The sequence below is a fragment of the Canis lupus genome, chromosome 6, assembly GCF_011100685.1.
Source record: "Canis lupus familiaris isolate Mischka breed German Shepherd chromosome 6, alternate assembly UU_Cfam_GSD_1.0, whole genome shotgun sequence".
NCBI classification, from domain to species: Eukaryota; Metazoa; Chordata; class Mammalia; order Carnivora; family Canidae; genus Canis; species Canis lupus.
In genome coordinates, this window is record NC_049227.1 from 17,754,551 (window position 1) to 17,773,103 (window position 18,553).

Sequence of the window (18,553 nt, forward strand, 5' to 3'; positions counted from 1 at the left end):
TAGCAAAGCAAGGAAAGGGAGAAACCAGCCTGAGGTGAGAGTTCCAGGGCAAACAAGAAAAGCTTGCTTCTCTGTTAAAGTGTCTCATCATGAACAAAGAGGGACAAGGCCAGGAACATTTGGGGTTAGTAGCCAAGGGAACTACTCAAGTGTATTCCCAAGCTGTGTTACTTGTGACTCCATTATTCATCTACCAGTTCTGCTGTGGTCAGAGTCCAGCCTTGTTCAGGTAATGAAGCAGCTAGCCATGAGCAGACCCGTTGATGCCTCCTTCACCTTCACTTCAAGGAGTAATAGCAGGGCCTTATGTCTTCTGCTGGCCTGCGTGTACCTGCCTTCTTCATCCAACTCTGCCCCATGTCTTGTCTGGCCTACCTTAAGAAGAAACCAGATTTGTCAACCTAGAGAAACTTCTAAAGAAGTAGAAACTTTTGGGAAAGGACACTGTTGAGTGAAATAATCAACTGAATCAATTGAATCAACTGAATTGAAATCAATTTAATTTTCAAATCTGACTTCACCAAGACCTGGCTTACCCTAAACTTTACTGGGAGGATTGGTTTATGTATCATCTTGTCACAAGGGGGAGGTAGAGTGAAAAGAGGTACCTTGGCAGCAGGAGCTACTTTTGTACCAGCTTTTAATTCCCTACAGAAGCCAGTGTACAACCCTTCCCTCGCCTCACCCTGAGCAGAGCCTGGGGAAAGCTCAGCCTGCAACACCAGTTGTCAGCTCAAGATTCAAAGCCAGATCTGGACCCTTCCCTCAGCTTGCCAATTAAAGGTACCATAATTACTACTTTCTCTGAGTGCTTTGAAGTTTGCAGGGCTTGCATAGGGCCCCAAAGTCAGACCCAGCTCCTCTGCTTCTTGCCCTCATGACCCAGCTTTCTGCCATTTTCTGATTTTTGAGTGTCACAAAATGCTTAAGCTTCAGCCTCACTCTCTTCTCAGTTACTCCTTTCTTGGCATGGATGGATACTGCTACCAGAGATGGGGCTCCCTTTTCTCTCTGCTACCCTAGTTCTTTGAGGCTCAGACCCTAAAGCACTTTAAGTCAGAAAGAGGGTTTTCCTAGGGCTTTCTTGGTACATCAGGAGAAATACTTGTCTGAACCAGACAAAATGAGGCCCATCCACAAGGCCAGAGTGAAATGTCAAGGTCATGACCACATGACTCATTCCCAACGTGTCCAAGCCATATAAAATAAGGACAAGTGTTGATCTGGGCTTGTGAAAAGATGTTTATGACTCAAAGAAGCAAAAACTTGCTCTAGACCGTATTTTTTTCCTTCCTTCCTTCCTAGATTTCATTTGAGAAAGCAGAGTGAGAGAGAGAGAAGGAGAGGACAAGTGGAGAGGGAAGGGGCAGAGGGAGAAGCAGGCTCCCTGCAGGGATCCTGACACAGGGCTCCATCCCAAGACCAGGATCATGACCAAGCTGAAGGTGGATGCCTAACTGACAGCCACCCATGCGCCCCTAGGCAATTATTTTTCAAAGTAAGGCCTTTCTGCCACAGAATCCCATTCAGTAACTAAAATGTAGTCTGCTCCCTGGGCTTTGTCTCTGGACTATTGAATCAGAATCTCCAGGGATGGAATCTTACACATGGTAATGATGCTCTGAACAAAATGTTACTTTCTAGCTGCTCTTAGTTTTGCAAACGCTTGAGGTCAAAGGATGACCTAGCCATATACAAAGACTCCCATTTTCTTTGTTCTTCTCAAAGGAGACTGTGCCATGGCTGAGCTCTTCCTGGGTACCTATATATCTTGAATATACGGAGGTCTCTTTGTAGCATCTGACAGATCCTCTTAGAGGGCCTGTCTGTTGCATGTAGGGTAAAAGCAGTTCACACAGGAGTCTCCCTCCCATTGAGGACCTATGCTCAAGTGTTGGCCAAGTTGGCTGGACCATAAGCCTTAGCTGCACACCAGGAATGATGCCATGGACAAAGTGGCCACCCAACTCAGAACACAAACACAGCTTTTCCTCACTAGTACACACTGGTAGAATAAGGTCAGTGGACTCCTGCCTTGAATTAGTTGGTACTGGGTCAAGCTGGAACCCACATCAGAGGATTCCCTTTCTTAGAGCCTCCACTGCTCTGGGTGAGTGGCAGAGAGAGGCTAGTTGCTTCTCAGGCCCATTGCATGGATAGGACTGGTGCTGGAGGAAGCTGCCTGGAAGTCAGCTACTCTTCTACTCTAGGCACTAGTGAGACTGAATTTCCATGTGGCAGTGTGGGTGCCAAAGCAGCTTGAAGCCTTGGCCTGACGTCTGCTACATGTGGGGCTATGGAGAGTACAGGTCATGGAATAGTGTCGGAGCTGTGGCTGGAGGCCTCGCCATCCCCTTTGTAGAGAGCAGCTTCTCTCCTGTGTAGATTTTCTGGTGGGTAAACAGGTTGGAGGTCAGATAAAAGTGTCTCATGAAGGAGACTTTTTTTTTTCTCGTTTGTGTGAGTGGTTTGGGAATGACCGGAGTATGCCCCGGGTCCTCTCCTTTCATAGTCTGCACACTTACAGGGGGTTCTGCCCTTGTGGGCCATCTAGTAGTGAACTATGTGAGCTGTTCTTCACACATGGTTGTAGGATAGACCGACTTTGGGGTGGGAGACAAGCATGGAGCTGGAAGCTCTTCCTCTGCAGGGGAGAAAACTACTCCTGCTTTATTTGTAGGAAGATAATTATGATTCTATTTATAAGCCTGTTTTCCCTAGGCTTCTACTACTTGCAATTCTCCAAATTCTTGTTCTCCTCTCTTTTCAGGAGAATGGAAGATGCCATCTTTCCTCCTAAACCAGTTTCTTCCCTTCATTTGTCTGAGAAGGCAACAAGATAACACAGCCATGGCTCCTGCATCACTCACACAGGGAGAATTTGGCTCATCAATTGTCAAGAACGCTACCAAAATACTTTCAGAAGCAAGGGCCTAAAAGGGGGTGGGGGTAGGGGCACAAGAATTCTCTTTCCAGTATCACTCTTCCCTTGCTTGATTCAAAGCTCCACCAAGGGCAGTGTTCCTCAGGTTCCCTTCTCAAGTTTCTGTCCAAGTCAGGGCTGGAGAGTTCTTAGCTCCCTTAAAGGCCAGATGGTTTTCTACTTCTCCTCCTGAACTCCACCACCCTCACCTAGAAGTAACTCCCATAAGATCCCTGCCTCTTTGTGAGAAAATCCAGGAACCTGGGACTAAGGCTCCCATCTCAGGGAAGGTGGAAGGGATAGGCAGGTAATAGAAAAGAAAGCAGCCCTCGCCTCTGCGGGAGCATCCGCCGACTGGCCCCTTCAGCACCAGGAACCTGTGGGAGAAAGGAAAGTACTGGGAAAGGAAGTATGCGGAAGACCTGGGGAGAAGGTTGTCTGTCTCCAGATCCCTTGGCTTTCTTCAGAGATAAGACGTAATGAAAGGTAAATGGGGGCGGGAAAAGTTCTGAAAGCACCAGCCCGACGACTGAAAGGGAGACGCCAGGCGCCTCCCTCTCAGCTCTCGGCGGGCACTTCTGACCACTGGGGTAGGTGGTCCCCCTCCAGCCAATCAGAAAGGTGCCTGGCGTTCCCTGGCGACCATTCAAGCCTATCAGTTGGTGAATAGCGCTAGGAGGCGGGACGATGAGAGCACGAGCTCCCCCGGCCAATCGCCGCACTCCCAGGGAGTTAGGGGCGGTGCTTCTGGAAACTGGAGGCGGAGCTGTTTCCTTGGCAACGATCCTAGCCCTCCAGGAGTCGGTAGGGTGGAGATTAGGAGGAGCAGAGAGGGGAGGGGGACAGGAGGAGTGGGGGTGGGCGCACCGGTGCGGAGGAGTAGAGTTCGGGGTGGCAGGGTGGGAATCCCTGGCTCAGGAGCTCAAGGCGGGGGGTCGGTCCGGGTTCCCGAGGCACGGCCGGAGCTGACCCCCAGGCCCAGGAGGGGAGGGGAGCTAGACACCGCCCCCGCTGGCGCCGGGAAGCGTCGCTCCTTCTCGCTGACCTTGGTCTCGATTGTCGCCTCGCCCTTGGCCACAGGCACTGACGGACGCAGGGCCCGGGTGACGGATAGATAGGCTCCTGGACGGATGGAGACCTAGGACACAGCACACAAACTACCCCAGCCTTTTCTGCCTGCTCCAGGGCGCCCCGTCCTCCCCCACCTGAACGCCGGGGCCATCCAGCCCAGGGTTAATGCCAACGAGTTTCCACCTCCAGCCGCTCCTAGAGAGGCCGTGGCGCTAGCCAGCGGGGGAAACTGGCCGCGGACGGACACTTCCTGTGCGGGGGGAGGAGGGGGTCGGATAGCCGCAGACCAGCCCGGGCTGGGGGGCCAGACGGCGGGGTCGCGGGCGGGGAGCGGCCTCCGGGGGCGGCAGGGCGAGTCGTGAAGACCCTCACCTCCGAGGCCACGACGCACGGGACCTTGGAGGGCCCCAGGGCAAGGCGAGACCTTGTGGGTGGGGGCGGGGCCGTGGGTAGGGGAGGGGCCCAGCCGGCTGGAGAGGCCCAGGGTCAAGACGTCCGGCCTCAGGGGCCCGGGCTGGGCAGCCGGGTCCCCTGGGCGGCGCTGAGCAGGCGGGCGGCGAGGGCCCGGGTCTCAGGGCACTCAGGCCTGGTCGCAGGATCGTCCGCCATCACCGCCACCGCCGCACTGGGAGCCGGCGGGGATGGAACGGGAGGCGTCGCCGTGGGGCCTCGAGCCCGGGGATGTGCAAAGTCCTGACGAACTGGGGAGCCCCGAAGGGTCCCTCAAAGGTGAGGGAGGGAGCGCCTCTCCGAGGAGCGTGCCTGGGGGCGGGAGGGGGGGCTGTGGGCCGTGGGAGGGGAAGGGAGCCGGGGGGCTTGGACACCTGGGACTTGGAGGCGGGGGCGGGGACTGGACGTCCCGGGTCGGCGGAGGGGGAGGTGGGAATTTCAGCACCTGCTCTAGGGCCAGCGACCCTGTTGGAGGAGGGAGAGGCTTGTGGCAACTAGTGGGACTAAATGACCTTCCAGACCGCACACAATCTGGGTTTTCTGTAACTCTCTGATCCTGCAGGCAACATGAGTGAGAATGAGGAAGAAGAAATGTCTCAACAAGAAGGCACTGGGGACTATGAGGTCGAAGAGATACCCTTTGGGCTGGATCCCCAGAGCCCTGGGTTTGAGCCGCAGAGCCCTGGGTTTGAATCCCAAAGCCCCAGGTTTGAGCCGGAAAGCCCAGGGTTTGAATCCCGAAGCCCTGGGTTTGTGCCCCCAAGCCCTGAATTTGCACCCAGAAGTCCTGACTCAGATTCTCAGAGCCCTGAGTTTGAACCCCAAAGTCCAAGGTATGAGCCCCAAAGCCCTGGCTATGAACCCAGGAGCCCTGGTTATGAACCCAAGAGTCCTGGGTATGAACCCAAAAGCCCTGGGTATGAACCCCGGAGTCCTGGGTATGAATCCCAGAGCCCAGGATATGAGCCCCAGAATCCTGAGTTCAAAACCCAAAGCCCTGAATTTGAAGCTCAAAGTTCCAAATTTGAGGAAGGTGCAGAGATGCTTCTGAATCCTGAAGAAAAGAGTCCTTTGAGCATCCCCTTGGGAGTCCACCCCTTGGACTCCTTCACCCAGGGGTTTGGGGAGGAGCCCACGGGGGGTCTGCCCCTAGGGCCACCTTTTGAGATGCCCACAGGGACCCTGCTGGCTACACCCCAGTTTGAGATGCTCCAAAATCCCCTGGGCCTGACAGGGGCCCTTCGGGGTCCAGGTCGGCGGGGTGGCCGGGCCAGGGGTGGGCAGGGCCCTCGGCCTAATATCTGTGGCATCTGTGGGAAGAGCTTCGGGCGGGGCTCCACCCTGATCCAGCACCAGCGCATCCATACGGGTGAGAAGCCCTATAAATGTGAGGTCTGTAGCAAGGCCTTCTCCCAGAGCTCTGACCTCATCAAACACCAGCGCACCCACACGGGCGAGCGGCCCTACAAGTGTCCCCGTTGTGGCAAGGCCTTCGCCGACAGCTCTTACCTGCTTCGCCACCAGCGTACCCACTCTGGTCAGAAGCCCTACAAGTGCCCGCACTGTGGCAAGGCCTTCGGTGACAGCTCCTACCTCCTGCGGCACCAGCGCACCCACAGCCACGAGCGGCCCTACAGCTGCCCCGAGTGCGGCAAGTGCTACAGCCAGAACTCTTCCCTCCGTAGTCACCAGAGGGTGCACACCGGGCAGAGGCCCTTCAGCTGTGGCATCTGTGGCAAGAGCTTCTCACAGCGCTCGGCACTTATCCCCCATGCCCGCAGCCACGCCCGTGAGAAGCCCTTCAAGTGCCCTGAGTGCGGCAAGCGCTTTGGCCAGAGCTCTGTGCTGGCCATCCATGCCCGCACCCACCTGCCAGGCCGTACCTACAGCTGCCCCGACTGCGGCAAGACCTTCAACCGCTCCTCCACGCTGATTCAGCACCAGCGCTCCCACACAGGCGAGCGGCCCTACCGGTGTGCCGTGTGCGGCAAGGGCTTCTGCCGCTCCTCCACACTGCTGCAGCACCACCGGGTGCACAGCGGGGAGCGGCCCTACAAGTGCGATGACTGTGGAAAAGCCTTCTCACAGAGCTCCGACCTCATCCGCCACCAGCGGACCCACGCAGCCGGCCGGCGCTGACCTGGGGCCCTGCCAGGGGTGGGGAGGTGATGGGCAGGAGAAACGGGCCAGGGAGCTGAGAAACCTTTAGAGGGAATAGTGGAAAACCTGGGGGAGGATGGAAGAGTTGAGGGCCAGGGTGGAGGAAGTTACGTGCCCTGGAGACTTCTGGGAAATGGGCTATGAAGAGGGGTTGGAGAGAGGCCAAGCAGGCAGTGGGAGGCTCTGGGAGAGATCCAGAAAAGAGGTCAGTGGAGAGCTGGCCTCAGCAGCAGCATGCCCCTTGGTGGGTGCCTGGCTTGGCAAAGCTCTAGGCTGGGGTGGGGGGAGGGGGGAGGGTTACTTAATTAGAGTGGGTAGCTTAGATTGGTAGCTACTGAGACCCTGGTTGAGTCAGGAAGGGGTGAGGGTAGGTGGGGTGGGGAGTGGGGCCCTGGGGTGGGGCTTGGGCCTCAGTGCAAACTCCAGCCTCCCTTGTCTTCCTCAGGCTTTGGAGCCCTTGAATTTGAGTTCAATAAAAACCTTTATGTGGTAAAAGAGACTTGTCCTTAAAATGTGTGCATGGACAGTGCCCTGGCCAGTGGGAGACATGCAGTGGTAACTATACAGCCAGCAAAGCCATAGGGCTCTGTCTGGAAGCCCTCCATGTTCCAGGTTTCCTCGGAATCTTATAATTCGATGCTCAGGAGACAACATCTGCACATATATTTCCAAGTTATGTCTCCTGCACAAACCCACGGAGCTCAGTGTGGGAGGTGTGAGAAAGCCTTCGACTTTGTGGGATATCCCTTCTACCAAACACAGAGGTTCTGTCCTTGGGCCAGAGAACACACCTTGCACTCATATCCGGGCGTAGAGCCTGTGTCCTACCTCTCTGGCTCCCGGTATCTAGCTGTGCTGTCCTCCTCTTGCCTTGGAACCTTCATGGCCATCACTTGGTGCAGACCCTGAGTGACCAGAACCAGACTACCTGCGGTCTTGGCCCCACCTGTAGGGGGCGCATATGGGACCCAGTGTGAGGATTAGATAGCTCTAGCTTTTAAGACCCACCCACCAGGCTGGGCCTGATTTGCCACAGCTCTGCCACTTTTTTAGGACTCCTGGACCTATTGGGATCACCCAGCGCGCGCGCACACACACACACACACACGCCTTTATCTTACTTTTCTTTCCTGTCTGAGCCTCAGCCCTCCTAATACTCGGCTTTCGGAAAAGAATGGAGAGTCGGTGCCAGCTGTGAGTCTCTGGATCCTGGGATGTGGCCTGCCTTGACCTTAGCTGAGTAGGACAGGCCACACCCTGGGGAATCACCCAGCTGCCAGGAATGTCTTGAGATGAATGCCTGTAAGGGCCTGATTGCCCTGCAAAGATTTTTTTCAGTTTCATGGATAAGGAAAAATGAGTTCACAGAGCTCTGACCTGCTGGAAGTTTCTCTGTGGATAAGAGGCAGGTGAGAAATTCAGACCACATCTCTCTGGCTCATCAGCCCCAGCGGCTCAGCCACACAGGCAGGTGGGCAATAGTGCTCTACACTGGCTCTTGGGCTTCAAATCCTCACGTCACCCCCAGCCCCGCACCTATCCTTAGGGCCTTATAACTTGTCAAGAGCAGAATAACTTCTCTTAAGGACATTTCAACCCAGCCTCTTATGTTCTGCACACTCCAGAAGGAGCCTTAGACATCACGTAGTTCAACAGTTTGGTTGTGTTTGGTGTTTTTAGTTTTTTTTTTTTTTTAAGAGTTATTTATTTATTAATGATAGAGAGAGAGTGGGGGAGGCAGAGACACAGGCAGAGGGAGAAGCAGGTTCCATGTTGGGAGCGCGATGTGGGACTTGATCCCGGGACTCCAGGATCGTGCCCTAGGCCAAAGGCAGGCGCCAAACCGCTGAGCCACCCAGGGATCCCTAAAGTTTTGATTATTTTTGGAAGTAGATCATTATTTTTCAAGTACAATCTCTTAGTCTTTTAAATATTCTTTGTAAACTTTTTGCACATTTTTGTACAGACACCCAATAACACATAATTTCAAATATTAAAATACTCCACCTCCCGCATTTACGTAGTTCATATATGTGAGTACTTATGTTAAATAGGACTGCATTTGACTACCTAACATATCTGTTGGTTTAACATTTCTTTCTTTTTTAAAAAAGATTTTATGTATTTATTCATGAGAGACACACACACAGAGGGAGGGAGAGACAGAGGCCAAGGGAAAAGCAGGCTCTGTGCAGGGAGCCCGAAGCGGGACTCGATCCTGAGACCCCAGGATCATGCCCCGAGCTGAAGGCAGACGCTCAACCACTGAGCCAACCAGGCATCCCAGTTTTTTTTTTTTTTAAAGATTTTATTTATTTATTCATAGAGACACACACACACACACAGAGGCAGAGACACAGGCAGAGGGAGAAGCAGGCACCATACAGAGAGCCTGACGTGGGACTTGATCCTGGGTCTCCAGGATCACGCCCTGGGCTGCAGGCAGTGCTAAACCGCTGGGCCACCGGGGCTGCCCCAGGTGTCCCAGTTTAACATTTATTTCAATTATACAATTTGATTTTCATTCTTTGGAGTTGATTTTTCCCTCCAGCTCCCAAACATGTTTGTAGGCCATTGAAAGCACAGTGCATGTAGTACTTAATTGATAAAGTAGCCTGTATGCTGCTTATGAACCATAGTATATAAAAGCAGATCAAGTGACAGTGGGGGGGCTCAGCTGCTCAGCCCCCACGCTTTTCTTCCGTATGACAGCTCCTGCGGTACCTGTAGATTCCAGGTGGGGCAGATCAAAGCCCAGGAAGGACACACATCTTTCTCAAGGTCACGGTGAAGAACTAGGATGCCAGTGCCAGGTTTCCTGACTTTCAGTCCAGCATGCTATTTTTACCACACCATCCTGCACAACTAAACCATCTTTTAAAAAGTAATCTCTACGCCCAGTGTGGATATTGAACTCATGACCCTGAGATCAAGAATCGCATGCTTCACTGACTGAGCCAGGCAGGCACCCCACAACTAAACCATTTCTATCCACCACGTTTATTAAGCACAGATGTGCTGGAAACATTTCTAGACAGTTTGCAAGTGTTTTCCTCACAACAGCTCTGAGGGATATACAGTTAGTATTCCCATTTTACAGAGGAAGAAATGAATCCCAGAGAAGATAAGTAATGGCCCTACATGGCACAGCTATGGGGCAGGAGAGCCTGAACTCAAACCTACGACTGATTAAGTTTGACTATTCTCCCAAGGATACTGTTACTTACTTTTTCACTTTGTGCCATGGGTATGGTGTCTTCCAGAGGCTACATGGCCTGTGATAACATGTCATCATTCTGACCACTTGTAGGGAATGTGGCCTTGGGCGTTAGTATGTTTTAAATTTTTCTCCTTTTTTTTTTTAGATTTTATTTATTTATTTAATGCAGAGAGCGAGCCCACAAGCAGGGGGAGGGGCAGAGGGAGAGGGAGAAGCAGGCTCCCCGCTGGGACCTGGGGCTCCATCCCCATGATCCCAAGACTCTGGATCATGACCTGAGGTGAAGGCAGATGCTTAGCTGACTGAGCCGCCCAGGTGCCCCTGCAGTAGGAAGATTTTTTTTATTTATTCGTGAGAGACACAGAGAGAGAGAGAGAGAGAGAGAGAGAGAGGGAGGCAGAGACACAGGCAGAGGGAGAAGCAGGCTCCATGCAGGGAACCCGAGACGTGGGACTCGATCCCTCCAGGGTCTCCAGGATCACAACCTGGGCCAAAAGCGGTGCTAAACCGCTGAGCCACCCGGGCTGCCCAAGTAGGAAGATTTTAAAGGACAGAACAAGGTAGAACTAGATGGGCTGGCAAGAGGAACAGCATGTGCAAAGACAGAGGCAGGTGTTTGAGGATGGGTGCTGTTAAGGGAGTCGGGATATAGATTTCTGGGCATGATGAGGGCAGGACTGTTCTGAAATGAACCTCCCAGATTTTCTGTGTTTTGCTTCCAACCCTGATGAAAACATTCACTCTGTGTGTGTCACAGAGCATCACTCATGTAGGAGGACCCTCACTAACTTGTTATCCTGTTTTATCTTCTTCACAATCCCCTCACCGCCTAGAATCACAGGTCTACCTTTTCACTCTGTTTTCTCATTGGGGTGGTGCTTCCTGAGGGCAAGGACTTGTCCATCTTGTTCATCATCCTGCCCTCAGGGCACAGAACAGGCCCTGACACCAGGTGCCCATGGGTGGCTCAGGCCAGCAGGGGGTTGATGAGGTTGAAGAGGCTGGCAGGAGGCTGTTCTGGGCCTTGAGTGCCAGGCTTGAGAACATTCTCTTACTCCCTGTAGGCAGAAGGGAGCCTTGGGAGGTCAAAAGCTATTTCTCAGCTCTCAGTGCTGAGCCCAGAGTTGTCCTGAGAGTGACTCCATATTCCCTGGGGAGAGGGTTGGGGGAGTGGGGGAGGGAAGGAGGAGAGAGGAGAGAGAGCTGTGCCCAGCTCTGGGGTCCTACTGACCACAAGAGGGCAGCAGCGACAAGCCTGCTCTGTCCTCCTAAAGGTGGGGGGGCCTCAGGATCAAGCCTCACCAATTGCTGCTTAAAAAAAAAAAAAAAAAGAAAAGCCTGGGAGGGTCTATTCTCACACCTGAATGAATTGTCAATGCCTCATGCAGGTTAGTCTCTAATGGTTGTCATAAAAAAAAAAAAAGAAAGAAAAGAAAGGGAAAGAAATGAAAAGAAAATACAGCTGACTGGGTCCCACTTAGAGAAAGGGTGAGAAGGAAATGTTTAATTGAGCCAGGCCGAGATGTGGCACCAGCTTACAAACTTCATATTTATCAGTAGACATAGGCAGGCGCTCTGCTTAGCACTGGGAGCCGGGGCAGGAGGTGGGGGGGTAGTGAAGGGAGGGGAGTAGACAGACCTGTCCCACATCTTGAGCTCACTGCCTCCCAGCCTGGGGCCATGATGGAATTTGGGGAGTCCCAATAGGGGCTACAAAGGAAGGAGGCAGGAGCCTGAGGGAAGACAGAGCCTTGAAGGATGGAGATGCCATGGGCCCATCCAAACGTTTTCTGGAACTTCCCATAGGCACCCTCACTAGTTCAGTGAAATTGAATCAAGCGGGATCCCTGGGTGGCTCAGTGGTTTAGCGCCAGCCTTCGGCCCAGGGTGTGATCCTGGAGTCCCAGGGTTAAGTCCGGCTTCCGGCTCCCTGCATGGAGCCTGCTTCTCCCTCTGCCTGTGTCCCTGACTCTCTCTCTGTGTCTCTCATGAATAAACAAATAAAATCTTAAAAAAAAAAAAAAAAAAAAAAAGAAAGAAATTGTATCAAGCACCCACTGTGTCTGGCTCTGTGATGTCACCAAGGTGAACATAGCAGGTATGGTCCCTACCCCCGTGGAGCTATGGTTGGATTTGAGAGATGAATATTGAGTAACAACCATGATCTGTACTGTGAGGGGAAGTGCAGGCTAGTGTAGGCATGTGTGCTATGAAAACCCGCTTGGGGCGGGGTTGAGGGCAGCCCTGAGGAAGTTCCAAGTGAGCTGAGATCTGAAGTCTGAGTGAGAGCCAGCCAGGGAAAGGGCTGGGGAGGAATGTTCCAGGCAGAGGGAGCAGTCTGGATGAAGGCAGTGGGACAGAAGGGGGCTTGGCTAGTGAGAAAGGCTGGTGTAACTGGAGCTTCGAAAGGGAGGCTGGGAGTCTCTGGAGGAGGCCAGGAAGGCCACGGGGACCCAGTACTGCACTGGCATGTTAAGGATATTTTGCAGATTTTGGAAGTCGTATTAAGGAACTTGGTCTTTAGCCACAGAGCAAGGGGTCTGCAGCAGCAATGTCGTGACACAGATCAGATTTGCTCTCTGGCAGCAGATGGAAAGCTGACTGGACTCCAGGCAGGAGAGAGTGAAGGGCAAGGTTCTGAGAGTCTGAGGCATCTGGGGACATCCAAGGGCAGATGGGTGTGAGGGCTGGGAGTGTCACTAAGTCCTGAGATGACAGTTTTTCCAAATTTAGATCAGATATTCTCTTCCATGGGAGGATATTAAGAAGGACCAGGGGAAGCCAGAACCAGCTGATAATTACAAGCCCTCACGTACATACCCTTCCTGGCCCATCCCTCATAGATCCTCACCATGAGCCCACAGAGCAGGCAGGCAGGAGTGAGCTCCATGTTCAACATAACGAAACTGAGGCCTAGGTGGGGGGGCAGAGACTTGCCCGAAGACGCACAGTGAGACATAGGTAGAGGCAGAATGGCACCATACATCCTGGGTCCTCTGCCGTGGGCCTGGGCCTCAGTCTTTGACAGCTTCATCCTGGGCCTCCCCCTCCTGGAGGGGCTCCAGGCAGCCTGGATCCCCAGCCTCCTCCTTGGACACTGGCTGCTCAGAGTCTTGTTTAGGGATTTCATTTGAAGCTTCTACAGCCTCCATCTTCTCCTTCAGGTTCCGTTTGAAGAAGCCAAGCTGTAGGAAGACAAAAATGGAGTCAGCAGAAAGTCCATGGAATATTCTGGACCAGTCAGCCTCGGCAAAACATGAGTGCACCCTTCAGAATGGTAATGAGTCATTCATGCTGCACATGCGTGGTTATCTGCTCCAGGGATGGGGCGAGGGTATCAGCCACACTTGGTTCCTATGATAAACAGCTGTACATTTAACAACAATTCATTCTTTAGGTTTATCAAAATGTCATAGGCCAATATGTGGGGCGGGCGGTTTGAAAATATCCAGTAATACTAACAAATAGCAAGAGCTTGCACTTAACATAGTGCTTGGCATGGGTCAGGTACTCTCCATTGAAAGCTCAGAACATACATAGTCTACTTTTTTTTTTAAACATATATATACTTTGGCTCAGCCATTCCAACTCCAGGAATTAATTTTTTTTTTTAAGATTTTATTTGTTCATCAGAGACATACAGAGAGAGAGGCAGAGACACAGGCAGAGGGAGAAGCATGCTCCATGCAGAGAGCCCGATGTGGGACTTGATCCCAGGTCCCCAGGATCACGCCCCGGGCTGAAGGCAGGTGCCAAACCACTGAGCTACTCAGGAGTTCCTACAGGAATTAATTCTAAAGAAGATTTGAACAAGTGTGCAAAGATGTGGGTGCCAAGAGCCTTTTTGGTCACCATTTAAAATAAGTGGAAATTATTTATCAGCTGGGATCTTGTTTCAGTAAAAGGTGGAGCATCCAGACAGCAGCAACCCAGGCAGGTTAAAAGGCAAGAGGTGGGGAACCCTGGGTGGTGCAGCGGTTTGGCGCCTGCCTTTGGCCCAGGGTGCGATCCTGGAGACCCGGGATCGAATCCCACGTCGGGCTCCTGGTGCATGGAGCCTGCTTCTCCCTCTGCCTATGTCTCTGCCTCTCTCTCTCTCTCTCTGTGTGACTATCATAAATAAATAACAATTATTTAAAAAAAATAAAAAAAATAAAAGGCAAGAGGTGGATCTGATTGTGCTCACACAGAGAGACATCAAGATAGAATATCCAGTGGGAAATACAAGCTCCCAAGCAGTATATATGCTATTATTCCATTTACATTTTCTTTCTTTTTAAAAGATTTAATTTATTTACTTGACAGAGAGAGAGAGGGGACAAGTAAGCAGAGTGGCAGGCAGAGGGAGAGGGAGAAGCAGACTGCCCGCTGAGCAGGGAGCCTAAGGCAGGGCTCGATCCCAGGACCCTGAGATAATGACCTGAGCTGAAGACAGATGCTTAACTGACTGAGCCACCCAGGTGCCCCCCATTTATATTTTCTATGTGTATATACACAGACACTGACTTGCTCTCTCTCATGCTCACACATATACTCACACATATATTATTTATTTATTTTAAAACCATATTGGTTTTATTTATTTATTTATTCATTCATTCATTCATTCGTGAGAGATACAGAGAGAGAGAGACAGAGACAGAGACATAGGAAGAAGGAGAAGCAGGCTCCATGCAGGAAGCCTGATGCAGGACTCGATCTCGGGACTCCGGGATCATGCCCTGAGCCAAAGGCATATGCTCAACTGCTGACCTATCCAGGCATCCCTTATTTATTTATTTATTTATTTATTTATTTATTTATTTATTTATTTATTTATTTATTTATTTATTTATTTATATTTTATTTGTTTATTTGGCAGAGAGAGAGCACAAGCAGGGGAGAAGGGCAAGAAGGCACAGGGAGAGGGAGAAGCAGACTCCCTACTGAGTAGGGAGTGGGATGTGGGGCTCCATCCCAGGACCCTTGGATCACCACCTGAGCCAAAGGCAGACACTTAATCGACTGAACCACCCAGGTGCCCCTACATATACACATATTTAAACAACAAAATTAGAAGCTGGAAAACGGTTGTTAGTAACCATTCTCTGGGAGTACAAGGGGAAGAAACTGATTTTCTGTGTTGTCTTTTTCTGGGGTATTTAGTTTTCATATGGAACATCTGCCCTCCACCATTCTTCATCTGGCTACTCCTCCTTCAAACCCCAACTCAAATGCCTCCTCTTCTGGGAGGCCTTCCTGGACTGCCCCAGCCTGAGTGAGGCTTCAGCACACAGGCCCTTGAGTGGAGCCCTGTCTGCCTCCTCCATTAGACTGTGAGCCCTCTATGGCAGGGACCATGTTTATGGTGTGGGCCTCTGTGTCCCAGCACCCAACCCTTAATGGGCAGAAGCACCCTTCTCTCCTAGGTAGACAGTCCTGGCTCTGCCAGTGCTTGGAGGAGGGAGGGGAAAAGATTTGCTTGCTCTTTGGGCCTGGGGAGCTTTATCTGAAAGAGGGGGGGTGCTGAGGCCCCTTCTAGCTTTAAGGCTCCCCAATCTCAGTATTCTCCGCCCTGACCCCTGCAGAACCCTTTCCCCAGCCAGGTTGTCTCAGCCATGCCCCACGCTCCCAGAAGCTCCCACCTTGTAGAGTGCCACAAAAATCAGCAAGAGCAGCAACAGCCCCCCAATGCTGCTCAGCGCGTAGACATGGAGCATTTCCTTTTCATATATGATGTCAACCTTCATGACGACCTGGAGAAGGAAAAGAGAAGGGAACGTAAAGAGCAGGCTTTCACCTCTGACATGCTTGTGAATGGCTAGGTCTTCGTGTTTCTGGTTCGGACTGCTTCTGGATACAACCCGGCTGGCCCAGATGTCTCCCTCCAGTGCACCTCCCAGTGTGCAACCATCAGAGTGAACTAGGAGACATGCACATAACCCATCGGAAGCCCTTACATGGCTTCCCTTAGTCCCAGAATAAAATGCCAGAATCTTGGCTCAGCATGCAAAGCCTTCCGGAGTCCAGCTTGGGCTTGCTTCTTAACTGCAGCTTCCCTTCTCCTGCTCTGACCTGCTTGCTCTCCCACCTGCCTCGCCATCCTCTTGGCTCCGTGGTCTCGCTACTCGCTCTGCTTAGAGCTCATTCCGTCGTGCTCACGGTGGGCATGGGGTGGGTACCCTTTGCTGAGTTGCATCAAACTGGCTCTCTGCCTGACATGTCTCAGACGGGTGTCCCTGTGGCCTACTTGCCCACCAGCAGTCACAGGGAGCTCATGGCATCCAGCAAAGCCTTCGCCAAGGCTGACTGCTTTGACCGTGGGGAGACGGTGTGCCCTTCCTTGTTCCTGGAGAGCCCAGACCTCCCATGAGGCCCTACTACTTTTGGCTCTAGCTCTTCTAGCTCTGCCCTGGGGTTCCCCAGACCCCTCTGCTGACCCCTGCTCCCTGGGGCTTCTGAGGAGGCAAGACCATACCTGGGCCATGGAGGCATTGCTGCCATAGAGGTGGAAATGCTTGATGCTGTTGAAGGAGACGGAAAGAGAGCTGCAGAGGCTGACCATGGAGGAGGCCTGTGGGGTATGGGGGAGACGTCAGGCCAGAGAGAATAAGCACCAGAACCCACTGATTTCAGCACCCCACCTCGGCTGAGGTTGGAGAACAGGTCCCAGGGGGCTGCACCATTCCTACTGAGTTCCCTACTGTAGCATCCTAACGGGTCACTCCCCACAGCTGGAAGGAAACTTTTCCTACATAGAACCAGCAAGAACCATCCGTAGGCCCGTGAAAACAGCCCTGCACATTTCGAGCACGATTCTCTTTCACCTGCCACCGTGTAAATATCAGGGCTTTTCGTCCAGGTGGTACAGAATGCAGGAAGCCCATCTGGCAGGGATGCTCGCTCCTGACCCCTCGAGGCCTCCCCAACCTCTATGTTGCCAGCAGGTGCTACCTCAATCTTCTCCACCAGCTCAATAGTCCCGATCACTTTGACGAAGATCTCCTCCTTGTAGACAAATGGGCAGTGGAATCTGGCCCCGGGCAAACAAGGCTGCCAAGAATGAAGAGAGCAGGGGTCAGAGCGGCCTATCTTCCCACCTGCACTCTGCTGGCCCCACCCTGACTTCTGAACCCACAGGCCAGTACCTCAGCCACACTGGGCAGCCTGTCCAGATCCTCACGATAACAGGTCACAGGAGGCTCCTAGGAATGATGGGATGGAATGAGAGCAGAGAGAGGACACTGGCCCCTTAAGGCTGGAATCTGGCCTCCCTCCCCACTCCATGGATACACGGCATCCCGGTTCACTCCCACTGGCTCCTGGCAGGTGCAGAAATCACTGAGCCCAACAGGATGCATCTACCCTCACTCCCTTCCCACACATCTGTACCCCTTTATGAGCTCACTCCCAGGGACCTGGGTGTCTTTCCCTCCTCCAGGCAGTACTCACCATCTCCACATTCCATTTGTGTGTGATGGGCCCCTCACTGTGAGATACTGGTACCCCAATCAAGGCCTCCAGGGCAGGCACTTTGTGGTCATAGATAGAAGGCTGAATCCTCACCTAGGACAGAGGACATGGGACCGCAGAGCCCTAAATGCCAGCCACCCCTCCAAATGCCTCTCCAGACACGATCCTCCCTGGCTGAGGCCTGAGCGCCTGCTCTTTGCCAGGCAGAGGGCAATGACAGCTTCATGTGGCCCCTATCTTCAAGGTTTTACAGTGTGGGTTACCTGTGCCTTTCTGCTTTCGCCACAGAGCAAATCCTCACATATCCATCAAGGTACCCCTCAAATATCATTTCTGATGGTTCCGCTGACTCCCCAAGGGGAAGGCAGCTCCCCCTGTGTGTTCTCATAGCGCACTACATCCCCCCCCCTCCCCGCAGGATGGCTAAGTATCTACTTGTGTGTCTGTCTCCTCTGGACTGCGTGCTTGGTGACTGTGGCTTCTTTCACTTGCAGTTCCCTGCTGCATACTACTGAGCACATAGCAGGCCTCCAGAAATGTCATTTTTTGAATGAGTGAAAGAACGAAGGCAAGGATACATGTGAAAATTATTTGCACAATGCAGGTTGGGAAAGACTCATTTTGGTGAGGACACCACACAGATTGAAGAAATACATCCTGAGTACCTGTTAGATGAAAGAGCCTACTGTGTGGGGCTGGAAGACCCAGAAGTAGAGAAGAAAGTGACAAAGGGGCAGCACCAATGAACATCTCAGGGAGGTCCTGCAGGGAAATATATGTCCAGTTTGAGAGGTTCTAGCATTCTTCACTTGACACACTTTTACAGACACTTGAAAAATGTCAGGTAAATTAAATTTAAAAGGCCTTATGTCAGAGGCAGCATTTGAATTTAACTGTGAAGGACAGAGAGGAGTGGAACAGATGAAGATGAGGGGTGGCATCCAGGAAGAGAAAATGTGGACAGTTAGAACAGTTAACACCAGGCAAGTGTGACACAGCTGGAGGTAGGGGCTGGGACCAAGAGACAGGACCTACATCTGGAAAGGAGACCTGGGGTGAGATTGTGTGCCCATGAGGCCTAAGGGCCAGAAATCAGGGGACTCTTAACCGGGTAATGGTGAGGAGGGAAGGCTCGGTGGTAGGGTGAAGTGGGCCCAGGATGGGAGAAAATGGGGAAGGCAGGCCAAGGTCCAAGAAGGAGCCTGCGCCGATGGTTGCAAGAAGGAGGGGAACCTGAGTCTGGGCATTAGTGGAGGCAAAGGAAACAAGAGAATACA

At 52.4% G+C, this 18,553-nt stretch overlaps 2 protein-coding genes across 5 annotated transcripts in view; one reads left to right on the top strand and one right to left on the bottom strand.

Moving 5' to 3' along the window:
* Positions 1-2,948: 2,948 nt before the first annotated feature.
* Positions 2,949-6,900, top strand: ZNF768 (zinc finger protein 768). 2 transcript variants are annotated; one of them, XM_038539807.1, is made up of 3 exons: positions 2,949-3,727; positions 4,004-4,723; positions 5,007-6,900. In XM_038539807.1, the coding sequence occupies exons 2-3, from the start codon at positions 4,636-4,638 to the stop codon at positions 6,581-6,583; spliced, it is 1,665 nt and encodes a 554-aa protein (XP_038395735.1). In that variant the 5' UTR covers positions 2,949-3,727; positions 4,004-4,635; the 3' UTR covers positions 6,584-6,900. The 2 variants fall into 2 exon arrangements, with proteins under 2 accessions (XP_038395735.1, XP_038395734.1); XM_038539806.1 differs by lacking the exon at positions 2,949-3,727 and having other exon boundaries at positions 3,786-4,723.
* Positions 6,901-11,301: 4,401 nt separating this feature from the next.
* Positions 11,302-18,553, bottom strand: part of ITGAL (integrin subunit alpha L) — a 40,848-nt gene continuing 33,596 nt past the window's right edge. For all 3 annotated transcript variants that reach the window (XM_038539810.1, XM_038539811.1, XM_038539809.1), the window contains 6 exons: positions 17,256-17,369; positions 16,952-17,008; positions 16,758-16,856; positions 16,282-16,377; positions 15,449-15,559; positions 11,302-13,009 (listed from right to left, as the gene is read on the bottom strand). In XM_038539810.1, coding sequence (XP_038395738.1) covers positions 12,839-13,009; positions 15,449-15,559; positions 16,282-16,377; positions 16,758-16,856; positions 16,952-17,008; positions 17,256-17,369 — 648 coding nt within the window. In that variant the 3' untranslated portion in view covers positions 11,302-12,838. The remainder of the gene's footprint in view (positions 13,010-15,448; positions 15,560-16,281; positions 16,378-16,757; positions 16,857-16,951; positions 17,009-17,255; positions 17,370-18,553) is intronic.